Consider the following 26,231-nt stretch of genomic DNA (forward strand, 5'->3'; position numbering starts at 1 on the left):
TGTTGTAAGATGTAAAGAATGCGAGGCAAACAAGAAGCAAGTACTCATTTTCTTATTTATGGTTGCATCATAGACATGATAGGACTTGGTATATGTTAAATGGCATATGAAGCATTGTAGTGATGTGGGATGTCCAAAGAATAAGTGGTAGTGTATGACTCATATTTGTCTGGGAAGTGTCCTTTCTTATGGGTGGACTGAAGTCTACAGCTGAGGATGGGAGGTCATTTAGTTCTTGTTGGGTTTTTTAGTGTGCATGTGTTTTCTCAGAGTCAGATTTGTTGGGGGATGAGGTTCTATGAGGAGATGCTACTGAAGTGTGCAGAAGAGGCAAGCTTTTCATTTCTACTTTAGAGCTGGAAGTTAGTTATCGAGTGTTTTAGGTGTGAGGGGTTTAGTGCAGCTGTATGGAAATGAGTGCCCAGCACATTGAAATGGAACTATATTGGGAGGAACTTTGCTTCATTGTGAAGATGTTGTGTGTTTGTGGTTGCTCAGGAGCCAGTGATTGTTCTGAGTGCATTATTCTGTGTAGTCTGCAGCTTAGTTATAATTGCTTTCGAAAGGATGGAAGACAATGCACATGAGGCAAACTTTCAAGTGAAGCAGATGGATACATTGTTTGTAAAAGAAGTTGAAGGTTTTTTCTTGTCCTAATCTGGTGCCTGTTAACATTCTGAGGGCATTTAGTTTGTGTGCTGCTGTTATTGCAGTGGAAAGTGATTGTCAAGTGTGTGTCTTATGTATTGCCCATAATGGCTGGTGTTTTGCTTAGTAAGACTGTCCATTCAAGGTGACTGCAGGGCATGAGCTGTATTCATGTCTGTCTGGGGTTAAAAGAGTGACTGATTGAAGACTTCTGTGGAGATGTAGACATTCATCTCTGAGTGAGCCACTGTTCCAACTGTGCAATGTACTGCTACATGTTTGATGTTGCTATTGTGGTGCTAGAGTGTTGTAATGTGATTGTGAGGTCGTTTGTATATGAAAGGACCTTCATATTTAGGTGTGCCTGAGGTAATGGGAGGTTGTATAGGTAGATATTGATAAGTGTTGGAGAAAAAACCAATCCTCAGGAAACTCCATTGTAGAGTATAAGTGTTCTAGAGGTAAACATTTGTTGGGTTTAAGTGTTTTAGAAGTGAAGCCATTGTGACTCTGGCATGGAGGCCACCTAAGAAATTAGTCAAGCAATTTTTGATCATGTTGTGGAAGGTGGTATCTAGTACTCTTTGTGTGAGATGCATCGAGGGACAGTGTCAAATGCTCTGTTGAAGTCTACTGCCACCGGCACTGTGAGGGAGGGGGTTGTGGTTGGCTGAATCCAACTAGGATGTGATGCATGAGCTCAGTGTGTAAAGTGGTGGTAGTGCTAGGATTTGAAGCCATCCTGAATGGGTAAGAGTGGGATGTTTTCTTTGATTCTCTTTATGTCTTTATGTTGAAGGCTACATTCATGGACAAAAGTCCACATCAAGACTGAGCCTTAATTGAAATACAGAGAGAATTATGAAATGGAAAAAGAAAAAAGACAAGGGAAAGTATTTATGAATTTTTGAAAAAGTGAAAAACCTGTCTTTTGAAATGTGCTACATCATAGTTATTGGGAAAAATATGTGGGGGTGGAGAGTTCCAGAGCTTCAACGTACAGGGAAAGAAAAAGATATCAAAAAGGCCCACCCTTGAGTTCCTGAAGGCCACACAATAATCATGTGATGCAGCAGCTTGCCAAGTACTGCATGGTCTACTTAATGATGTGAGCACACCAGCAGCTCTCAGGAGCATGAACCGATGTAATACCTAAAGAAGAGGCAAAGTTAACCAACATCACAGCTTAGGGCAAGGGAGTCAAGTTTGGAAGTTAGGCTCGGATAGTATATAAGGCGGATCACTTTCGACTCAACTCTGTCAATTAAGGATGCAAAGCTAGAACCACCCCAAATGTGAGAGCAGTATTCCATACATCTAAAAAGGACACCCAGTTTCTTAAAGGTAGACTTAGCTATTCCTGAAATGTGGGGTTTCCAAGAAAGAGTGGATGTTACAGTAACGCCAAGTAAGTTCATTATGTCAAGAGGTGGAATCACAGAACCATAAGAGGAGAGATGAGAGTTGTGAGGAGTTTTCGACAGAGAGATAGGCAGAAACTGTCTTGAAGGCATTAAACTTAACAAGATTTTGTGTACCCCACTAAGATACCCTGTCCAAGTCTGAATTTAATGAGGAAGCTGTGTCAAGATGAGATGCAGATTGAGTTAAAGTGGGAGCAGAATTGAAGGATGTGGATGAATGTAATGCCGAGTCATCAGTATATGAGTGGATTGGGTTATTTGAGGAGAGGAAATCATTGAAAAAAGAAGAAAAGGATTAGGGGATGCCACTGTTGATGGAGAAAAGTGGAGAGGCTGATCCATCAACAACCAGTGAGATAGATCAGCCAGGGAGGAAGCTGGATATGAAGGAGCAAAGTAAGGGAGGGAAGCCAAATGAGGGGAGCTTAGAGATGAGACCCTGTTGCCACACCCTGTCAAAAGCCTTGGACACTTGATTCCCCAAAATCTTTCAGGGATGATAACAAGACAATAGTAAGACAGGAGAGAATATCACCAGTGAATCTCGTCTTATGGAAGCCATACTGGTGATCAAAGACTGAGATTTTCGAGGTGTTTAAGGATATAAGAGTCAAGGAGGGATACAGCGACGTTGGAAATGGTAGATGTCAAAGCAATAGGATGGTAGTTATAGGGGTCACAGTGGATGGGAGGTATCAATACATGCTTCTATGGAGAAGGAACAGTTTTGGTCTCTAAACAGAAACAGAACAGATGAGCAAGCACAGATGCAAGTTCAGAGGCACACTCTTTTAGTAAATGGGAATGGATACCTTGTTTGCATCCAGAAAAAGAAACGCTTTTTGGAAGCCCAAAAAGAGATTACGGGAAGGGATATAGGATTAGTAAGAGGAGCATCAGGGAGTGAAGAAATGTTAGAGCCATCCAAGGTGGAGTTAGAGGAGAAACAGAAACCAAAGAGAGCTGCTTTGTCTACGGGAAAGACAGCTACATTACTATCAGAGCAGAAAAGTGAAGGGAAGGTATAGCAACAGAAGTTGTTAGAGATGCCCATAGCTAAAGACTAGAAAGACCTATCAGTGGATGACAATGAGAGATTATCACACTTCCTTTGAACAGAAGATTCTTCACCTCACAAATAATGTGCTTGCAGTGATTATGGGCAGTGATAAAAGCTGAATGGGAGCCAGAGGAAGGAGAGTTTTTCCAAGCCTGATATGTCTGATCCCTTGCCTGAGTGACCTCAGACAAGGAATGGTTGAACCATGGACTGTATGAAGAGGTCATCTTGGAGGAAGAGTGGATAAATGCTTCCAATCCCGCAAGAATAACTTCTGCTATGTGTTTGGTGGAGACAAAGCATCACCACATAAGAGACAGTAATTTACCCAAGGAAAGTCAGAAAAGAAGTTACACAAGTTATTCCAGCCAGCTTTGTTGTAGTGCCAGTATTTATGCTTAAAAGGGGCTGCTGGAGGGGTAGGTGCCATTAGAATAGATATATTCAGGAGAGTGATCAGATGAACCAATTGGGGGCGAGACTGTGCATGTACTGTGGGATGGACTAGTGAGAAAAACAAATACAGAATATTAAAGGAGTGGTCACAATGGTCAGGAATAAGGTAGGGTGGGAAATAATTTGCTCCAAATCACTGAGAATGGATGACATGAAGGCTTCAATCCCTCCACCATCCATATGGGGGAATTCAACCATTCATAATTGTGAACACTGAAATCTTCGAGGTAGAGGATCTCGACATGCAGGTGAGAGGATGTCACAGTCTCATGGCAGGAGTTTAGATACCCAAAGAAGGATATGTAATTAGTAGAATTAGGAGGGCAATAGGTGAAACAGAGGAAAAGTGTGGAAGTAGGGAGACAGATCTTGACCCACATAACATCAAAGTTTGGTGACTCAAGGTCATTGAGACATGCAACAAGTGTGTGAATGTTGGAATAAGCACAAACACCACCTTTGAACTGGAATCGTGAGTAGAGGTTATAGTTAGAAAAGAAAAAGTGACTAGTGAGAAAATCACAAGACAACTGTGTCTCAGACAGAAGTAAGATATTAGGAGAGGTACGAGACATGGTGTTCAACTGAGGATAGTTTACTAGAGAGTCCACAAATGTTGGTATAGTGAAATGAAAAAGAGGAAGGTCTCACAGAGAGGGAAAGGTTTGTTGTGGATCTTGTTTTTTACAGAGTATAGATACTGAGGACAGAAACGATACAGGACCATAGCAGGAGAGGGGAGATGGGTGGTTTAGAGAGCTTCATGATTGATATCATATTGGCAAGTTTCCAGATACTACGGATTTAGTTGCACAGCCAGGAGTAGCTGAAAATATATGTAGATGCTTGGACTGCAAATGGGCCATAATGTTTCATGTGAAAATATGAAATGTTGTCAGAGCCTGCAGCAGAAGAACTGTTTAAGGTTTCAAATACATTACCCATATCAGTGGGAATGAAGGATGGGTGGGCAACTGAGGACAGTCACATAAGACCACAGGAGGAGGGTGAGATGGGTAGTTTAGATGGTTTTAGGATTGGCATTATGTTGGCATGCTTCCAAATGTCAGATATTATTATGTAGCCAGGAGTAGCTGAATATATATGCAGTGCTTGGATTGTACTTATTCAATGTGAAAATTTGATATGTTGTCAGGGCCTGAAGCAGGAGAATTGTTTAAGGTTTTAATTACACTAATTGTATCAGTTCGAGTAAAGGGTGGGTGGCCAATTGTATAAGTGGATATTGTTTAGGATTCCCATGACTTTTTTGCTCTCGGTTTTGGTTGGTTTGTGGCTGATATTTGAGTGGTGTCTCATAATTATGTCTGTGTGTTTTTTTGGAAAGGGAATTTCATAAGAATGGGTCGGGAATGCTTCATGAGTTGGGTGCAATAACAGTGGATTCTTTCTATGATGCACCAGGGTTGGTGGCTGGGTTGAGGAGTGCCAGTTTTCAGTTTGTCTTTCAGCGATTTAGTGGTGGCTTTATTTATACTGAGAGTGTGGATTTGTTCTTAATTAGTACTCATGGTCAGTGGTTGTGTGATCTGCTTTCTATGCTTTATGAGGTGTGTGATTTGAGGAGAGAAATTTGAATTGTTCCTTCTTATGCCCGTGGTATGTTACTGGCTGATGAAGTTGAAGACTGCTTGATCTAGGAATGATATATCATCTATTTATACTGATGTTTTGGAGCTTTGTATCTATGTACAGTGTGAATGCAGGCTTGCCAGAGTGCTTTTCTGTAGTTTGGGTGAGTTTTATTGGTTGCTGTGTTGTTGGGTGTGCTAAATGGAGTGTTATCAGGACAGACAAGTGATCAAAGACAACTCATGTAGCATGTTCCAGTTGGTCCTTATGTGTAGTGCTGGTTAGCAGAATGTGATATTTAGTAAGGTCAGCTGCAGTTAGATATGGATAGGAGTCTGGATGGTTGGTTGCATAGGCTGAAGATACTGAGAGGTTGCAGTTGATTAGTGAGTAGTTCACCTTTGGGATCATGTGTGTGTGTGTGTGTGTGTGTGTGTGTGTGTGTGTGTGTGTCTCCCTCCCCTTTTAGTTGCCATCTATGACATGCAGGGAAGACGTGGGAAGTATTCATCTGTAATCATTATACTTGATCGCCATTTCCCGTGTCAGCAAGGTAGTGCCAGGAAACAGATGAAGAATGGCCCATCCACTCATACACACATATATATATACATAAACACCTATAAAGGCACATATACTTATCAACATATACACACATACACATGCAAACATACACACTTGCTTGCCTTCATCCATTCCTGGCGCTGCCTCACACCACAGGAAACAGCATCGCTACCCCCTGCTTCAGTGAAGTAGCGCCAGGAAAACAGACAAAAAAGGCTACATTCATTCACACTCAGTCTCTAGCTGTCATGTGTAATGCACTGAAACCACAGATCCCAATCCACATCCATGCCCCACAGACCTTTCCATGGGTTACCCCAGATGCTTCACATGCCCTGGTTCAGTCCAATGACAGAATGTCGATCCCAGTATACCATGTCATTCCAATTCACTCTATTCCTTGCATGCCTCTAACCCTCCTGTATGTTCAGGCCTTAATTGCTCAAAATCCTTTTCACTCCATCCTTCCACCTCCAATTTGGTCTCCTGCTTCTTGTTCCCTCCACCTCTGACAAATATATCCTCTTTGTCAATCTTTCCTCACTCATTCTCTTCACATGTCCAAACCATTTCAACACACCCTCATCTGCTCTCTCAACCACATTCTTTTTATTTCCACACATCTCTCTTACCCTTTCATTACTTACTTGATCAAACTACCTCACACCACATATTGTCCTCAAACATTTAATTTCCAACACATCCACCCTCCTCCATACAACCCTATCTACAACCCATGCCTCACAACCAAATAACATTGTTAGAACTAATATTCCTTCAAACATACCCATTTTTGCTCTCCAAGACAACGTTATCTCCTTCCACACATTTTTCATCACCCCCGAAACCTTTGCCCCCTTCCCCACCCTGTGACTCAATTCTGCATCCATGCTTCCATTTGCTGCTAAGTCCACTCCCAGATATCTATAACACTTCACTTCCTCTAATTTTTCTACATTCAAACTTAAATCCCAATTAATTTGTCCCTCAACCCTACTAAACCAAATAACCTTGCTCTTATTCATAATTACTCTCAACTTTCTCCTTTCACACACTTTTCCAAACTCAGTCACCTACTTCTGCAGTTTCTCATTCGAATCAGCCACTAGAGATGCATCATCAGCTAACAACAAAATACTCAATTTCCAGGTCCTCTCATCCCTAACAGACTGCATACTCACCCCTCTCTCCAAAACTCTTGGATTTACCTCCCTAGCCACCCAATCAATGAAGAAATTAAACAACCATGGGGACATCACACACCCCTGCCGCAAACCTACATTCAATGGGAACCAATCATTCTCCTCTCTTCCTACTCATATACATGCCTTACTTCCATGGTAAAATCTTTTCAATACTTTTAGCAACTTACCTCCCACACCATATACTCTTAAAACCTTCAACAAAGCATCTATATCAACCCCATCATATGCCTTCTCCAGGTCCATAAATGCTACATACAAATCCATCTGTTTTTCTGAGCATTTGTCACACACATTCTTCAAAGCAAACACCTGATCCAAACACCCTCTACCACTTCTAAAACCATACTGCTCCTCCCAAATTTGATGCTCTGTACATGCCTTCACCCTCTCAGTCAATACCCCTCCCATATAATTTCCCAAGAATACTCAACAAACTCATGCCTCTGTAGTTTGAACACTCACCTTTATCCCCTTTGCCTTTGTACAATGGCACTATGTATGCATTCCACCAATCCTCAGGCACTTCTCCATGATCCATAAATAAAATGAAAATTCTTACCAATCAATCAACAACAGTCACCCCCTTTCTTAATAAATTCTACTGCAATACCATCCAAACCCACTGCCTTGCCGGCTTTCATCTTCCGCAAAGCTTTCACTACCTCTTTTCTCTTAACCAAACTATTATCCCAGACTCTTTCACTTCACAGCCCACCCTGACCAAAAGACCCTATATCTGCCACTCTATCATCAAACACATTCAACAAACATTCAAAATACTCACTCCATCTCCTTCTCACTTCATCAATACCTGTTATTACTTCCCTACTTGCCCCCTTCACCGATGTTTCCATTTGTTCTCTCGTTTTACGCATGTTATTTACCTCCTTCTAATGAGAGAGAGAGAGAGAGAGAGAGAGAGAGAGAGAGAGAGAGAGAGAGAGAGAGAGAGAGAGAGAGAGAGAGAGAGAGAGAGAGAGAGAGAGAGAGAGAGAGAGAGAGAGAGAGAGAGAGAGAGAGAGAGAGAGAGAGAGAGAGAGAGAGAGAGAGAGAGAGAGAGAGAGAGAGAGAGAGAGAGAGAGAGAGAGAGAGAGAGAGAGAGAGAGAGAGAGAGAGAGAGAGAGAGAGAGAGAGAGAGAGAGAGAGAGAGAGAGAGAGAGAGAGAGAGAGAGAGAGAGAGAGAGAGAGAGAGAGAGAGAGAGAGAGAGAGAGAGAGAGAGAGAGAGAGAGAGAGAGAGAGAGAGAGAGAGAGAGAGAGAGAGAGAGAGAGAGAGAGAGAGAGAGAGAGAGAGAGAGAGAGAGAGAGAGAGAGAGAGAGAGAGAGAGAGAGAGAGAGAGAGAGAGAGAGAGAGAGAGAGAGAGAGAGAGAGAGAGAGAGAGAGAGAGAGAGAGAGAGAGAGAGAGAGAGAGAGAGAGAGAGAGAGAGAGAGAGAGAGAGAGAGAGAGAGAGAGAGAGAGAGAGAGAGAGAGAGAGAGAGAGAGAGAGAGGCTGCAGAAGTCTTTAGACAGGTCCTGGGTAACACCAGGAATCTTTTACAGAAATTAGTCCTGGGGAGATTACAAATGAAATAAATGTATATTCATATGTTAGTTTATGACAGATTACCAAATATGTATCAAAGAACCCAAGAACAAAATATTTGAACCCAAGAACAAAATATTTTGAACTTTTGAGCTGGCTATCCTGCTCACTTAAGGGACGGACATGCAGATGGATATGTTCACACTACTCCTTCCATTGCAAGCACTGTTGTGTTTGGGTATGACATTACTCATGTGCAATTAATTGAGGCATGTTAAAAGGAAACAAAGAAAATGAATGTCATCTTTAATATATACATACATTATATAGTTCTATGCATGTCAATATCTTTATATAAAATGCATATGGCAAACTGCACAATCAGTCATGGACTCTTTTTCTTTTTTTTTTTACAATTTTTATTTTATCCAGATGTGAAGCAATGTTTATCTACACCTGATCATATCTAAAGTACATACACAATTCTCACTAGAGTTGTTCAATTTTCCAGGGACTCTATTACATTAATCAGCTCTGCTCCTTAATTGGACAATATTACCTCCCTTACCTAGCACTAAGAGTCAAACATTTACTGAAAGCTGTAAATGCAGGTAACTGTCCTCTGTGACAGTCAGTGTATTGCTTCATCCTTCACAGCATATTATCAAGCAATAATCAATCTGAATCCAAACTCAAAGAAAAGCAATCAGTCTGTAATGCTGTATAAATGTAATGCTTAAAGATCTAATAAGAAACTATTCCACCAACTCAACATATATGACCTGCATGTCACCCTGATCGTGCTGTAGCTCATGTGAATGACCTTTAGCCAATTCACGAGAGAGGGCATGCACAACATGTAATGATGGATCACCTTCCACTACATGAACTATACGCCCATCTTCGCCCACCTCTGTGATAACTTGTGAAGTGTTATCATTCTGCCCTGGAACCACTTGAACTTCTAAATTCTGATCAGAGGATTTTCTGGGATTAACTTCCACAGGACTATTGGAAGATTCTGGAGGATCAGGCACAGCTGTCCTAAGGTAACGTCGAGTACGATGGTGAATACCGTGAGCACGAGCTAGGTGTGTTGTTAATTCTGATGGCCGACTAAATGCAGCTTCACAGGAACTACAACTATGCGGACGCTCCCCAGTATGAGTACGTCGGTGATAAGTTAAGTCACCAGCTTTAAAGTAAGCACGGCTGCAGAATTCACACTTGTATCTTCGCTCATTCTGATGTGCAGCAGTATGCCTTAAAAGTTCATGGCGTGTTATGTATGCCTTACTACATATATGACAAACAAAACGTGCATAATGTTTACGCAGATGGTGTCGCTTTACATGGTCTGAGAGTTTACCTGGATTGAAAAAAGCTTGACCACAAAAGTTACATTCACTTTTGTGCTCTTTGGTGTGTTTTTCATTGATATGAGTTGCAATCAAATATTTACTCATCTGTTTCCCACAGTGAATGCAACCAACCAATTCAGCATGGCGTGCTGCCTTATGCTGGCTTAACTCTCGCCCAGAATGGAACTTTTCTCCACATTTTGTACATCGAACATTACGTGCCAGACCAAGTTGGTCTGGATGGCGAATGAGAACATGTGTAAACAAAGCATTGATGGATTTTGCTACATGTGAACAATGCTGGCATTTGAATGATGCAGTATCAGCATGAACAATATCACAGTGATTTCTCAAATGGTGAAACTTTGCAAACTGCTGGTCACACAGGGGACACTGTATTGCCCCAGTGTTATGTGTCTCCGTGTGATCAAGTAATCCACCACTTGACTGAAATCTTAAAAAGCATATTTCACACTGGAAAGAAGGTCGTTTTCCATGCACCCGCTGTAAATGACGTTTTAGAGCAACGGCTGAATTAAGATTTTTCTGACAATGACTACACCATATCTGGTCTGGTTCTTCCTCATCAAAATCACCATTTGGATTGAGAGGTGGATTATTCATGTCTGTTTTCTCAATTTGATCTTCAGAAGAGAACACAGTAGCCTCAGCCTGATGAGTTTCCATGTGGGTGCAATAGTCGACAAGAGAAGAGAGAGAATGCCGACATACCACACAAGTAAATGCAGCTGGAACCTCTGAGTGGGTTTCATTTAGGTGCTTGGTAAAGGCAGAAGCATCAGGGAAGGCAGATGAACATGCTGGGCACACTAGACTTGGACCATGAACACGAAGTACATGATTACCAAGCTGCCGGAATGTGCGGAAGCGTGCATCACAAATTGCACATGGCCTTATGAGAGTTTCTGGATGATATTCAGCAACATGTCGTTCAACGTCACCAAAGGGGATGACACCACACAAATCACACGGTCTGTAGCTAGCTGGACGACGACGCCGGAGACGGGAACCTTCTGTGGGGCAGAACACTGAGATGACACTACCAGATGCCCCCTCAGGCCAATTTCTAGCAGGAGCATTTGCTGCTATGCCGATGGTGACCACATCCACGCTCTCCTGTAACATACACACTGGCTCACTGCCATGACACACACACCATTCAATCAAATATGCCTTTAAGTTTCTGTTACCTTACTCTGAACCAGATACCACAACAACCATTTCAAAAATGTACACCATTTCCTTGTACCATGCACAAAATATATGTGTCACAGGTGGAGGGAACGAAAAGAAGTGGGAGACCAAATTGTAGGTGGAAGGATGGAGTGAAAAACATTTTGAGAGACTGGGACCTGAACATATACAGGAAGGTGAAAGGCATGTAAGAAATAAAGTGAATTGGAACAATGTGGTATACCAGGGTCCACGTGCTGTCAATAGATTGAACGAGGGCATGTGAAGCATCTGGGATAAACCATTGAAAGTTTTGTTGGGCCTGGATGTGGAAAGGGAGCTGTGGTTTTGGTGCATTACACATGACAGCTAGAGACTGAGTGTAAACGAATGTGGCCTTTGTTGTCTTTTTCCTAAAGCTACCGTGCATGCACACGGGGGAAGGGGGTGCCATTTCATGTGTGGTAGGGTGGCAACAGGAATACATGAAGACAGCATGTATGAATATGTACATGTGTATATATATATATGCCTTTGTATATGTACGTATACGTTGAAATGTATAGGTATGTATATGTGCATGTGTTGGCATATATGTATATACATGTGGATGTGGGTTGGTTGGGCCATTCTTTCAACTGTTTCCTTGCGCTACCTCGCTAACACAGGAGACAGCGACATAGTATAATAAAGAAAAGGTAGTTTGATCGAGTAAGTAATGAAAAGGTAAGAGAGATATGTGGTAATAAAAAAAGTGTGGCAGAGAGAGCTGAAGAGGGTGTATTGAAATGGTTTGGTCAGATGGAGAGAATGAGTAAGGAAAGCTTGACAAAGAGGATATATGTGTCACAGGTGGAGGGAACGAGAAGAAGTGGAAGACCAATTTGGAGGTGGAAGGATGGAGCGAAAAAGGTTTTGAGCGATTGGGGCCTGAACATGCAGGAGGGTGAAAGGCATGCAAGGAATAGAGTGAATTGGAACGATGTGGTATACCGGAGTCAACCTGCTGTCAATGGATTGAACCAGGGCATGTGAAGCGTCTGGGGTAAACCATGGAAAGTTCTGTGGGGCCTGGATGTGGAAAGGGAGCTGTGGTTTCAGTGCACTATTACATGACATTTAGAGACTGACACAACAAAGGCCACATTCATTCACACTCAGTCTCTAGCTGTCATGTATAGTGCACTGAAACCACAGCTCCCTTTCCACATCCAGGCCCCACACAACTTTCCATGGTTTACCCCAGATGCTTCACATGCCCTGGTTCAATCCACTGACAGCATGTCAACCCCGGTATACCACATCGTTTCAATTCACTCTACTCCTTGCACGCCTTTCACCCTCCTGCATGTTCAGGCCCTGATCACTCAAAATCTTTTTCACTTCATCTTTCCACCTCCAATTTGGTCTCCCACTTTTCCTCATTCCCTCCACCTCTGACACATATATCCTCTCTGTCAATCTTCCCTCACTCATTCTCTCCATGTGACCACCATTTCAAAACATCTTCTTCTGCTCTCTCAATCACACTCTTTTTATTACCACACATCTCTCTTACCCTTTCATTACTTACTCGATCAAACCACCTCACACCACATATTGCCCTCAAACATCTCATTTCCAGCACATCCACCCTCCTCCCACAGCCCTATCTATAGCCCAAGCTTCACAACTATATAACATTGTCGGAACCACTATTCCTTCAAACATACTCATTTTTGCTTTCTATCTTTGTGACCAAACCATTTCAATACACCTCTCTTCTGCTCTCTCAACCACACTCTTTTTATCACCACACATCTCTCTCACTATTCCATTACTTACTCGATCAAACCACCTCACACCACATATTGTCCTCAAACATCTCATTTCCAACACATCCAGCCTTCTCCACACAACCCTATCTATAGCCCCGCCTTGCACCCATATAACATTGTGGGAAACACTATTCCTTCCACACTGTTCTTTCCTTCCACACATTCTTCAACGCTCCTAGAACGTTCGCCCTCTCCCCCACCCGGTGACTCACTTCCACTTCCATGGTTCCACCCACTGCCAAATCCACTCCCAGATATCTAAAACACTTCACTTCCTCCAGTTTTTCTCCATTCAAACTTACCTCCCAACTGATCTGTCTCTTAACCCTACTGTACCTAATAACCTTGCTCTTATTCACATTTACTCTCACCTTTTTTCTTTCACACACTTTACCAAACTCAGTCACCAGCTTCTGCAGTTTCTCACCCAAATCAGCCACCGGCACTGTATCATCAGCGAACAACAACTGACTCACTTCCCAAGCCCTCTCATCCACAACAGACTGCATACTTGCCCCACTCTCCAAAACTCTTGCATTCATCTCCCTAACAACCCCATCCATAAACAAATTAAACCACCATGGAGACATCACACACCCTTGCCGCAAACCGACATTCACTGAGAACCAATCACTTTCCTCTCTTCCTACTTGTACTTTTCACTGCTTCTAGCAAATTGCCTGCCACTCCATATACTCTTAATACCTTCCACAAAGCATCTCTATCAACTCTTGTCACATGCCTTCTCTAGATCCATAAATGCTGCATACAAATCCACACATCCTCTACCACTTCTGAAACCATACTGCTCTTCCCCAATCTGTTGCTCTTTACATGCCTTCACCCTCTCAATCCATATCCTCCCACATAATTTCCCAGGAATACTCAACAAACTTATACCTCTGTAATTTGAACACTCACCTTTACCCCCTTTGCCTTTGTACAATGGCACTATGCGTGCATTCCGCCATTCCTCAGACACTTCACCATGAGCCATACGTACATTAAATATCCTTACCAACCAGTCCACAACAGTCACCCCCTTTTTTAATACATTCCACTGCAATACCATCCAAACCCACTGCCTTGCCGGCTTTCATCTTCTCTGTTTGCCAAATCATTTTCCCTGCCCTCTCACTTCACACACCAACTCGACCAAAACACCCTATATCTGCCACACTATCATCAAACACATTCAACAAACCTTCAAAATACTCACTCCATCTCCTTCTCACATCATCAGTACTTGTTATTACCTCCCCATTAGCCCCCTTCACCGATGTTCCCATTTGTTCTCTTGTCTTACACACTTTATTTACTTCCTTCCAAAACATCTTATTCTCCCTAAAATTTAATGATAATCTCTCACCCCAACTCCTATTTGCCCTCTTTTTCGCCTCTTACACCTTTCTCTTGCCCTTCTGCCTCTTTCTTTTATACATCTCCCAGTCATTTGCACTACTTCCTGGCAAAAATCAACCCAATGCCTCTCTCTTCTCTTTCACTAACAATCTTACTTCTTCATCCCACCACTCACTACCTTTCCTAATTTGCCTGTGTCCCACCTTTCTCATGCCACAAGCATCTTTTGCACAAGCCATCACTGCTTCCCTAAATACATCCCATTCCTCCTCCACTCCCTTTACGCCCTTTGCTCTCACCTTTTTCCATTCCGCACTCAGTCTCTCCATGAACTTCTTCACATGTCTCCTTCCCAAGCTCACATACTCTCACCACTCTTCACCCCATTCTCTCTTCTTTTCTGAAAACCTCTACAAATCTTCACCTTTGCCTCCACAAGATATTGATCAGACATCCCTCCAGTTGCATCTCTTAACACATTAATATCCAAAAGTCTCTCTTTCACATGCCTATCAATCAACATGTAATCCACTAATGCTCTCTGGCCATCTCTCCTACTTACATATATATATATATATATCTCCTTTTAAACCAGGTATTCCCAATCACCATTCCTTTTTCAGCACACAAATCTACAAGCTCTTCACCATTTCCATTTACAACACTATACACCCCATGTACACCAATTATTCCCTCAACCACCATATTACCCACACTTGCATTCAAATCACCTATAACTATAACCCAGTCTCATGCATCAAAACTGCTAACACACTCACTCAGCTGCTCCCAAAACACTTGCCTCTCATGATCATTCTTCTCATTCCCCGGTGCATAGGCACCAATAATTACCAATCTCTCTCCATCCACTTTCAGTTTTACCCATATCAATCTAGAGTTTACTTCCTTACACTCTATCACATACTCCCACAACTCCTGTTTCAGGAGTACTGCTACTCCTTCCTTTGTTTGCTCTTGTCCTCTCACCAACCCCTGACTTTACTCCCAAAATATTCCCAAACCACTCTTCACCTTTACCCTTGAGCTTCATTTCACTTAAAGCTATGACATCCAGGTTCCTTTCCTCAAACGTACCATCCCTAGGGATAGCGGAGAAAGAATACTTCCCACACATACCCCGCGTGTCGTAGAAGGCAACTAAAGGGGACAGGAACAGGGTGGTTAGAAACCCTCCCCTCCTTGTATTTCAACTTTCTAAAGTGGGAAACAGAAGAATATATATATATATATATATATATATATATATATATATATATATATATATATATATATATATATATATATATATATATATGGAACCATGGAAGCAGAAGTGAGTCATAGGGTGGGGGTGGGGGCAAAAATTCTGGGCGCCTTGAAGAATGTTTGGAAGTTGAGAACATTATCTCCAAAAGCAAAACTGGCTATGTTTGAAGGAATAGTGGTTCCAACAATGTTGTATGGTTGCGAGGCGTGGGCTATGGATAGAGTTGTGCGCAGGAGGGTGGATGTGCTGGAAATGAGATGTTTGAGGACAATATGTGGTGTGAGGTGGCTTGATCGAGTAAGTACTGTAAGGGTAAGAGAGATGTGTGGAAATAAAAAGTGTGTGGTTGAGAGAGCAGAAGAGGGTGTTTTGAAATGGTTTGGTCACATGGAGAGGAAAGATTGACCAAGAGAATATATGTGTCAGAGGTGGAGGGAACGAGGAGAAGTGGGAGACCAAATTGGAGGTGGAAAGATGGAGTGAAAAAGATTTTGAGTGATCGGGGCCTGAACATGCAGGAGGGTGAAAGGCGTGCAAGGAATAGAGTGAATTGGAAGAATATGGTATACCGGGGTCGACGTGCTGTCAATGGATTGAACCAGGGCATGTGAAGCGTTTGGGGTAAACCATGGAAAGTTTTCTGGGGCCTGGATGTGGAAAGGGAGCTGTGGTTTCGATGCACTATACATGACAGCTAGAGACTGAGTGTGAACGAATGTGGCCTTTGTTGTCTTTTCCTAGTGCTATTTCGCGCACATGAAGGGGGAGGGGGTTTTCATTTCATGTGTGGCGGGGTGGCGATGGGAATGAATAAGGGCAGACAGTATGAATTATGTACATGTGTGTGTGTGTGGACGTGTATGTATGTACATGTGTATATGGGTGGGTTGGGCCATTCTTGTGTCTGTTTCCTTGTGCTACCTCGCTAACGCGGGAGACAGCGACAAAGTATAATAAATATAATTAAATAAATATATATATATATATATATATATATATATATATATATATATATATATATATATATATTTCTTTTTCTTTCTTCTTTTAAACTATTCGCCATTTCCCGCGTTAGCAAGGTAGCGTTAGGAACAGAGGACTGGGCCTTTTTTGGAATATCCTCACCTGGCCCCCTCTGTTCCTTCTTTTGGAAAATTAAAAAAAAAAACGAGAGGGGAGGATTTCCAGACCCCCCGCTCCCTCCCCTTTTAGTCGCCTTCTACGACACGCAGGGAATACGTGGGAAGTATTCTTAATCCCCTATCCCCAGGGATATATATATATATATATATATATATATATATATATATATATATATATATATATATATATAGATATATATATATATATGTATGTAGCATTTATGGATCTGGAGAAGGCATATGATAGAGTTGATAGAGATGCTCTGTGGAAGGTATTAAGAATATATGGTGTGGGAGGCAAGTTGTTAGAAGCAGTGAAAAGTTTTTATCGAGGATGTAAGGCATGTGTACGTGTAGGAAGAGAGGAAAGTGATTGGTTCTCAGTGAATGTAGGTTTGCGGCAGGGGTGTGTGATGTCTCCATGGTTGTTTAATTTGTTTATGGATGGGGTTGTTAGGGAGGTAAATGCAAGAGTCCTGGAAAGAGGGGCAAGTATGAAGTCTGTTGGGGATGAGAGAGCTTGGGAAGTGAGTCAGTTGTTGTTCGCTGATGATACAGCGCTGGTGGCTGATTCATGTGAGAAACTGCAGAAGCTGGTGACTGAGTTTGGTAAAGTGTGTGGAAGAAGAAAGTTAAGAGTAAATGTGAATAAGAGCAAGGTTATTAGGTACAGTAGGGGTGAGGGTCAAGTCAATTGGGAGGTGAGTTTGAATGGAGAAAAACTGGAGGAAGTGAAGTGTTTTAGATATCTGGGAGTGGATCTGTCAGCGGATGGAACCATGGAAGCGGAAGTGGATCATAGGGTGGGGGAGGGGGCGAAAATTTTGGGAGCCTTGAAAAATGTGTGGAAGTCGAGAACATTATCTCGGAAAGCAAAAATGGGTATGTTTGAAGGAATAGTGGTTCCAACAATGTTGTATGGTTGCGAGGCGTGGGCTATGGATAGAGATGTGCGCAGGAGGATGGATGTGCTGGAAATGAGATGTTTGAGGAAAATGTGTGGTGTGAGGTGGTTTGATCGAGTAAGTAACGTAAGGGTAAGAGAGATGTGTGGAAATAAAAAGAGCGTGGTTGAGAGAGCAGAAGAGGGTGTTTTGAAATGGTTTGGGCACATGGAGAGAATGAGTGAGGAAAGATTGACCAAGAGAATATATGTGTCGGAGGTGGAGGGAACAAGGAGAAGAGGGAGACCAAATTGGAGGTGGAAAGATGGAGTGAAAAAGATTTTGTGTGATCGGGGCCTGAACATGCAGGAGGGTGAAAGGAGGGCAAGGAATAGAGTGAATTGGAGCGATGTGGTATACAGGGGTTGACGTGCTGTCAGTGGATTGAATCAAGGCATGTGAAGCGTCTGGGGTAAACCATGGAAAGCTGTGTAGGTATGTATATTTGCGTGTGTGGACGTGTGTATGTACATGTGTATGGGGGGGGTTGGGCCATTTCTTTCGTCTGTTTCCTTGCGCTACCTCGCAAACGCGGGAGACAGCGACAAAGTATAAAAAAAAAAAAAAAAATATATATATATATATATATATATATATATATATATATATAAATATATATATATATATATATACGTATATATATAACTTTCTAAAATGGGAAACAGAAGAAGGAGTCATGCGGGGAGTGCTCATCCTCCTCGAAGGCTCAGAGTGGGGTGCCTAAATGTGTGTGGATGTAACCAAGATGTGAAAAAAGGAGAGATAGGTAGTATGTTTGAGGAAAGGAACCTGGATGTTTTGGCTCTGAGTGAAACGAAGCACAAGGGTAAAGGGGAAGAGTGGTTTGGGAATGTCTGGGGAGTAAAGTCAGGGGTTAGTGAGAGGACAAGAGCAAGGGAAGGAGTAGCAATACTCCTGAAACAGGAGTTGTGGGAGTATGTGATAGAGTGTAAGAAAGTAAATTCTCGATTAATATGGGTAAAACTGAAAGTTGATGGAGAGAGGTGGGTGATTATTGGTGCATATGCACCTGGGCATGAGAAGAAAGATCAAGAGAGGCAAGTGTTTTGGGAGCAGCTGAATGAGTGTGTTAGTAGTTTTGATGCACGAGACCGGGTCATAGTGATGGGTGATTTGAATGCAAAGGTGAGTAATGTGGCAGTTGAGGGAATAACTGGTATACATGGGGTGTTCAGTGTTGTAAATGGAAATGGTGAAGAGCTTGTAGATTTATGTGCTGAAAAAGGACTGATGATTGGGAATACCTGGTTTAAAAAGCGAGATATACATAAGTATACTTATGTAAGTAGGAGAGATGGCCAGAGAGCGTTATTGGATTACGTGTTAATTGACAGGCATGCGAAAGAGAGACTTTTGGATGTTAATGTGCTGAGAGGTGCAACTGGAGGGATGTCTGATCATTATCTTGTGGAGGCTAAGGTGAAGATTTGTATGGGTTTTCAGAAAAGAAGAGTGAATGTTGGGGTGAAGAGGGTGGTGAGAGTAAGTGAGCTTGAGAAGGAGACCTGTGTGAGGAAGTACCAGGAGAGACTGAGTACAGAATGGAAAAAGGTGAGAACAATGGAAGTAAGGGGAGTGGGGGAGGAATGGGATGTATTTAGGGAATCAGTGATGGATTGTGCAAAAGATGCTTGTGGCATGAGAAGAGTGGGAGGTGGGTTGATTAGAAAGGGTAGTGAGTGGTGGGATGAAGAAGTAAGAGTATTAGTGAAAGAGAAGAGAGAGGCATCTGGACGATTTTTGCAGGGAAAAAATGCAATTGAGTGGGAGATGTATAAAAGAAAGAGACAAGAGGTCAAGAGAAAGGTGCAAGAGGTGAAAAAAAGGGCAAATGAGAGTTGGGGTGAGAGAGTATCATTAAATTTTAGGGAGAATAAAAAGATGTTCTGGAAGGAGGTAAATAAAGTGCGTAAGACAAGGGAGCAAATGGGAACTTCGGTGAAGGGCGCAAGTGGGGAGGTGAAAACAAGTAGTGGTGATGTGAGAAGGAGATGGAGTGAGTATTTTGAAGGTTTGATGATAGAGTGGCAGATATAGGGTGTTTTGGTCGAGGTGGTGTGCAAAGTGAGAGGGTTAGGGAAAATGATTTGGTAAACAGAGAAGAGGTAGTGAAAGCTTTGCGGAAGATGAAAGCCGGCAAGGCAGCAGGTTTGGATGGTATTGCAGTGGAATTTATCAAAAAAGGGGGTGACTGTATTGTTGACTGGTTGGTAAGGTTATTTAATGTATGTATGACTCATGGTGAGGTGCCTGAGGATTGGCGGAATGCGTGCATAGTGCCATTGTACAAAGGCAAAGGGGATAAGAGTGAGTGCTCAAATTACAGAGGTATAAGTTTGTTGAGTATTCCTGGTAAATTATATGGGAGGGTATTGATTGAGAGGGTGAAGGCATGTACAGAGCATCAGATTGGGGAAGAGCAGTGTGGTTTCAGAAGTGGTAGAGGATGTGTGGATCAGGTGTTTGCTTTGAAGAATGTATGTGAGAAATACTTAGAAAAGCAAATGGATTTGTATGTAGCATTTATGGATCTGGAGAAGGCATATGATAGAGTTGATAGAGATGCTCTGTGGAAGGTATTAAGAATATATGGTGTGGGAGGAAAGTTGTTAGAAGCAGTGAAAAGTTTTTATCGAGGATGTAAGGCATGTGTACGTGTAGGAAGAGAGGAAAGTGATTGGTTCTCAGTGAATGTAGGTTTGCGGCAGGGGTGTGTGATGTCTCCATGGTTGTTTAATTTGTTTATGGATGGGGTTGTTAGGGAGGTAAATGCAAGAGTTTTGGAAAGAGGGGCAAGTATGAAGTCTGTTGGGGATGAGAGAGCTTGGGAAGTGAGTCAGTTGTTGTTCGCTGATGATACAGCGCTGGTGGCTGATTCATGTGAGAAACTGCAGAAGCTGGTGACTGAGTTTGGAAAAGTGTGTGGAAGAAGAAAGTTAAGAGTAAATGTGAATAAGAGCAAGGTTATTAGGTACAGTAGGGTTGAGGGTCAAGTCAATTGGGAGGTGAGTTTGAATGGAGAAAAACTGGAGGAAGTGAAGTGTTTTAGATATCTGGGAGTGGATCTGGCAGCGGATGGAACCATGGAAGCGGAAGTGGATCATAGGCTGGGGGAGGGGGCGAAAATCCTGTGGGCCTTGAAGAATGTGTGGAAGTCGAGAACATTATCTCGGAAAGCAAAAATGGGTATGTTTGAAGGAATAGTGGTTCCAACAATGTTGTATGGTTGCGAGGCGTGGGCTATGGATAGAGTTGTGCACAGGAGGATGGATGTGCTGGAAATGAGATGTTTGAGGACAATGTGTGGTGGGAGGTGGTTTGATCGAGTGAGTAACGTAAGGGTAAGAGAGATGTGGGGAAATAAAAAGAGCGTGGTTGAGAGAGCAGAAGAGGGTGTTTTGAAGTGGTTTGGGCACATGGAGAGGATGAGTGAGGAAAGATTGACCAAGAGGATATATGTGTCGGAGGTGGAGGGAACAAGGAGAAGAGGGAGACCAAATTGGAGGTGGAAAGATGGAGTGAAAAAGATTTTGTGTGATCGGGGCCTGAACATGCAGGAGGGTGAAAGGAGGGCAAGGAATAGAGTGAATTGGAGCGATGTGGTATACCGGGGTTGACGTGCTGTCAGTGGATTGAAGCAGGGCATGTGAAGCGTCTGGGGTAAACCATGGAAAGCTGTGTAGGTATGTATATTTGCGTGTGTGGACGTATGTATATACATGTGTATGGGGGGGGGGGGGGGGGGGGGGGGGGCATTTCTTTCGTCTGTTTCCTTGCGCTACCTCGCAAACGCGGGAGACAGCGACAAAGTATAATAAATAATATAAAATATATATACGTATATAGCACATCTGAACGCGCTGTTCCTATAAAAGAAAACTCCAACAGCCAGGATCAAACCTGGGAACCCTGTGCAGCAGGTGGGAGCACTACAGCTAGGCTATGATCACCCCCCTAAAAAGGAAAATGACTTCGAATACTATGTAATCGAATACCCTTTGTCTCACATTGGTGAGCAACATGGTCTCCACTGGTCATTTCCCATAGGCTCACACAATCAACAGACAGCATTTTACAAAACGTAACTGCACAACACGGAGGTATATATATATGAAAATAGTGCATTTGAACGTGCACTTCTATATACTTCCATATAACATACAAACTTCCAACAGCCAGGATCGAACCCGGGACCCCAGCGTAGCAGGTCGGAGCACTACCACTACACTATGATCACCCCTATAAAGGGAAATGACTATTCAAATACTATGTAATCAAATACCCTTCGTCTCACTTTGTGTGATCCTTATTCACATTTACTCTCAACTTTCTCCTTTACGTATAAATATATTAATGTATGTTACTTTCCTTCATGAGGTACCCATGTTCTTACTCCTTCACCAAAATTTCACACAAACTCTCTTCACAAAACCCTAGTTTACTGGCTACTGAAATCCATTTCCCAACCTATGCTAACAAAGAAAATGTTGAGGTTTACAAATTCTCACAATGATATCTCCTCCTTACGTCTTGGCTCACTTCTGTTCCTTAAATATCCTCACCTAACACATAATTAAACTTAAACATTACATGATCATTTCTTCTAGTTGGTGTATTACATACATTATTTCTAATATCAAAGCTAGTATGTGTGAAGATAAAATCTAACAAAGATGGTGTATCAGTCCCTCTCATTCTAGTGTGCTTAGTGACAAGCTAGTATAAGAATTTTTTTTTGGAACAAACTCTAGAAACTTCTGTCACCATGTCTCCTTGCCACTATGAAAATCCAAACTTTCCCTGTCTGTCCATGTATGATTGAAATCCCCCATTATCAATACTTTACCATTTCTGTACACTCACTCATGTGCTATAATGATTGTTCCCTCAATGTCATCAATGTATACTAGTTCAAGATCATATAATAATAACACCAATTTGCACTTTTTCCCAATGGTTACTTTTCCCTAGGGTACTGTCTGTATGGGCCATCCTCACCTACTTCTTAAAACTTTAGGCTATCTTTTATCAAGAGAGCCTATCCCCCCCCCCCCACTTTGCCTTCACTTTCCTTCCTCATTATCATGTACCCCTTGGCAGAACAGTAAGCTTTGTTTCTACAACTCCAACCATATCAGGTGCGCTTTTCCTTATGATCCTTAATTTCCAGCTCTCCCATTAGCAACGAATCAATCAATATTTGTATACATTACTTTTAGTCTGATTTTACCATCTGTTATCACTCCTGCCCTCTTGCCTTACTTGGCATCTCTAGTTTTTTGCCTTCTGACTGTATTCTATGCTTTTCTCCCACTCCTCCTTTGCCCTATTTGATGAATACCTCACTTTGTTCCACAATTTTTTAAGTTTCTTTGCCTGTCTAAGTACCTCCTAGCTAGCTGACTCCAAGTCAAATGTAACCATATCTGGTCATCCTTTACCATCTTGATTATAATAACCAATCCTTTTCCTTTCTTTTATCATTAAAACTGCATCAAACAATTTCATAGCTTCCATTAGCTTTCAACGAGCATTTTTTTTCCCCTTTCTTCCCTACTTGGAGTACAAACTTCTTCCAAACTGAAAATAATAACAATTTACATCTATCAACCTTCTACTTTATAAATGTCTAATTCTGGTGCTAGATCCTTCAGTGTTGCATTGTCAACCTATTTATCTTTACTTTCTCTAAAATCTCCCTTTTTTTCTTAACAAGCACTGGTCTTGTGTACTCTACAATTTCCTGAACCTTTCATCAATCAAGCCATAAATCTTATAATTACTCAATCCCTGACAGTGCATATTACTATTTCTAAAACTTCATTCAATTACCTGTCTACCACTGTTGCTAAAGTCCCAGTTCTGTGTTCTACTGTCATTCTTCATGATATGTGTCTTTTGATCAGCTGCTTAAGTTGCAACTCCCACCATACTATTGCTGACAAATTCATTATATCTTTCATTACTATCTTCTTGCTGAGAAACCTCTTGGACATTCTGAAATGACCCATCAGACCTTACTTGCTTTTTTAATCAATTCACCCTTTTTTCCTCTGATTATGTACCTCTTGAATCCCCTCCATTAACCTAAACTTTTGTTCATATCCAAACACTATATTTCTCAAGCCATGTTCTTTCTTCTCATAATATCCTTTTTGGGCTTTAACTTGATCCCTAACTTCTGACCCTGTATCTTAATTATTTCAAACAGCCCTACCAAACTACTGACTACTGATGTTTCCTGCTTGGTTTCTTCTTTATGTTTCCTTCTTGTTAAGAGCCTAGATTCTATTTCTAAACTTCTTAATTCGCTCCTTCAAAATGGGAAAATACAATACCATACCTTGCTTACAAATGAGTACATTTTATCCAAGGAGTATTTGAATGCTAAGCTGTTTGTGTTGCTGTATGACTGTCAATATTGTACCATTTATCTTTACTCTCTGTTAAAATTTTTTTACACAGCTCCTGGGCATATATGTTTACTCTTCCCATGTCAATCATTCCCACTATTTACTGTATGGATACTCTCTAAGTGTGCACTACTTTCGAAATTTCAGTACAGTGAGGATGGCAACATTCTGAGTACTCAATTCTCAAATACTCAAGAGCCTAGATTCTATTTCTAAACTTCTTAATTCGCTCCTTCAAAATGGGAAAATACAATACCATACCTTGCTTACAAATGAGTACATTTTATCCAAGGAGTATTTGAATGCTAAGCTGTTTGTGTTGCTGTATGACTGTCAATATTGTACCATCTATCTTTACTCTCTGTTAAAATTTTTTTACACAGCTCCTGGGCATATATGTTTACTCTTCCCATGTCAATCATTCCCACTATTTACTGTATGGATACTCTCTAAGTGTGCACTACTTTCGAAATTTCAGTACAGTGAGGATGGCAACATTCTAAGTACTCAATTTGAATCTGAAGTTTTCCAACACCCAACTTTTAACCAATCTCCCAAGAATTGCTAAAATCAGACAAATCCAAATGATATATCATACAAGGACCCCTACACACTTTACTCCATCCCCTTACTTGTGCACAACAAGCCTGCTGGAGTGCAGATCCTTTAGAATTTTAAATATCAGCACACAGTCCACTGAGAGCATCTCTGCACAAACAATAATATGTGTGATCACTAACTGTTACAGGTGGAGTTTTACACTTTTGTTGCTCCATCTTCTGAAAATGTATGCATGCATCATGTTTTTTATGCCTATGTATGCATACACACACACACACACACACACCACCTAAAGCCAGGCACCCATTAATCAACCAGCCCTAAGGGGAGAATTAAGATCTGTGTTGGGTGTGGGCTGATTGCCAAGCCTAAGATTTGAGCCCATGCATGTCTAACCAAGGGCTGGCCTGTGCTGACTCTTGGTCAGTAGATTAAAACATACAAATTATCTACTACGCAGGAAAAAATAAACAAAAAGAATTAGAATGAAAGTAAAAGAATGCTAAAATTAACCCCTTAACTACTTCAGAGATTTTTTTTGACCTGTGCAACCCCTCCAGATGAATATTTATGCCTCAACTTTTGCACCTCTATCTACAAGGCTATGGACCTAGCCTGGATGGTGGCTGAGGTTAAAAGATGCAATAATTACTCCCCAAAGTTAATCATCCTCCAGCTATGTCAATGACAGCACATTATCACGATTTTTCTAAGAAAGAAACTCTGCAGCTTTTAACTAGCATTAGACATCCAGGTAGATGATGACCATGAACTACTGTACTTGATGATGATGACCTGTCCTCAGATCATGTGGATAGTGATTTTATAGGCACTCTTCCAGCATTGTAGGTTGACCAGAATGGGTAGGAAAAGGAGTTTCTAGCAAAAACAGAGGCAGTGTTAACAACATCTGTCTGACCTTCACAAATATGCATCTGACTGATGTGACTGATAATTCTGCAACATTTTTATAAAGGCAGTGCTAATAGCATCTGCCTAACTCTTTGTTGGTGCATCTAACTGGCATAATGGGTAATTTTACATAATCTTATAATTTTGCTGTTATGAAAAAATCACCAATAAATCACTGGTTATGATAAGAGGAGATTTATCATGGGATAAGACGTAATAACAATCAGTAATCAATTTTACAGTGTAGGTAAAATTAATGATAAAACATGAGTAATTGCAACTCATATGACAGTCAAGCATCACTCCTACACTTTTAAGTCAATTATGCTGAAATATCTACAGAATGTTTGCACATGATTAGGGAGGGTATTGCACAAAACATACTTCTAAAGCGATTTTTTTTTCAATGTCAAATGAATATCTTTGAAACTGTATAGTTATACACATTTTCTACAATTTGGAAAAAAACTGAGATTTTCAGGGTTAGAGCTATAAGGTGAAAAGTTGGCTGATATAACAAGAAACCTAGGATTTCTTAAGCATGTGCTTATCTGAGAAAAATGTAAGCTCTGGATTGTTGGTAGGAGGCACATTTATGACATCAGCCTGGTGGTGGTTGCTGATGAGCAAATGGCAGGCCCAAATCATACAACTAATGAGGATATCTGTAATTACAGTCATTCACAAAACATGAGCACAGACCAGTGCCTCTTAACAAAGAAATGAAGATTGGCTGCATTCTGACTCGAATATTCCAGAGGAATA

The 26,231-nt window shown here is 41.5% G+C and overlaps 1 protein-coding gene across 10 annotated transcripts in view; it reads right to left on the minus strand.

Annotated features, from left to right (window-relative positions):
* LOC139752051 (uncharacterized) overlaps nt 1-26,231 on the minus strand; it is a 233,328-nt gene that overhangs the window by 79,893 nt on the left and 127,204 nt on the right. For 2 of the 10 annotated variants that reach the window (XM_071667882.1, XM_071667880.1), the window contains exon 7: nt 10,832-10,970. The exons of 7 other annotated variants lie outside the window; for them this stretch is intronic. Coding sequence is in view for 1 of the 3 variants with exons in the window: in XM_071667881.1 (XP_071523982.1) it covers nt 9,228-10,970 (1,743 nt within the window). In the remaining 2 variants the exon portion in view is untranslated. Of the gene's footprint in view, nt 1-8,765; nt 10,971-26,231 lie in introns of those variants that run through there. One more of the 10 variants, XM_071667881.1, reaches the window with a different exon arrangement.

Source organism: Panulirus ornatus, chromosome 12 (assembly GCF_036320965.1).
Source record: "Panulirus ornatus isolate Po-2019 chromosome 12, ASM3632096v1, whole genome shotgun sequence".
Classification (NCBI taxonomy): domain Eukaryota; kingdom Metazoa; phylum Arthropoda; class Malacostraca; order Decapoda; family Palinuridae; genus Panulirus; species Panulirus ornatus.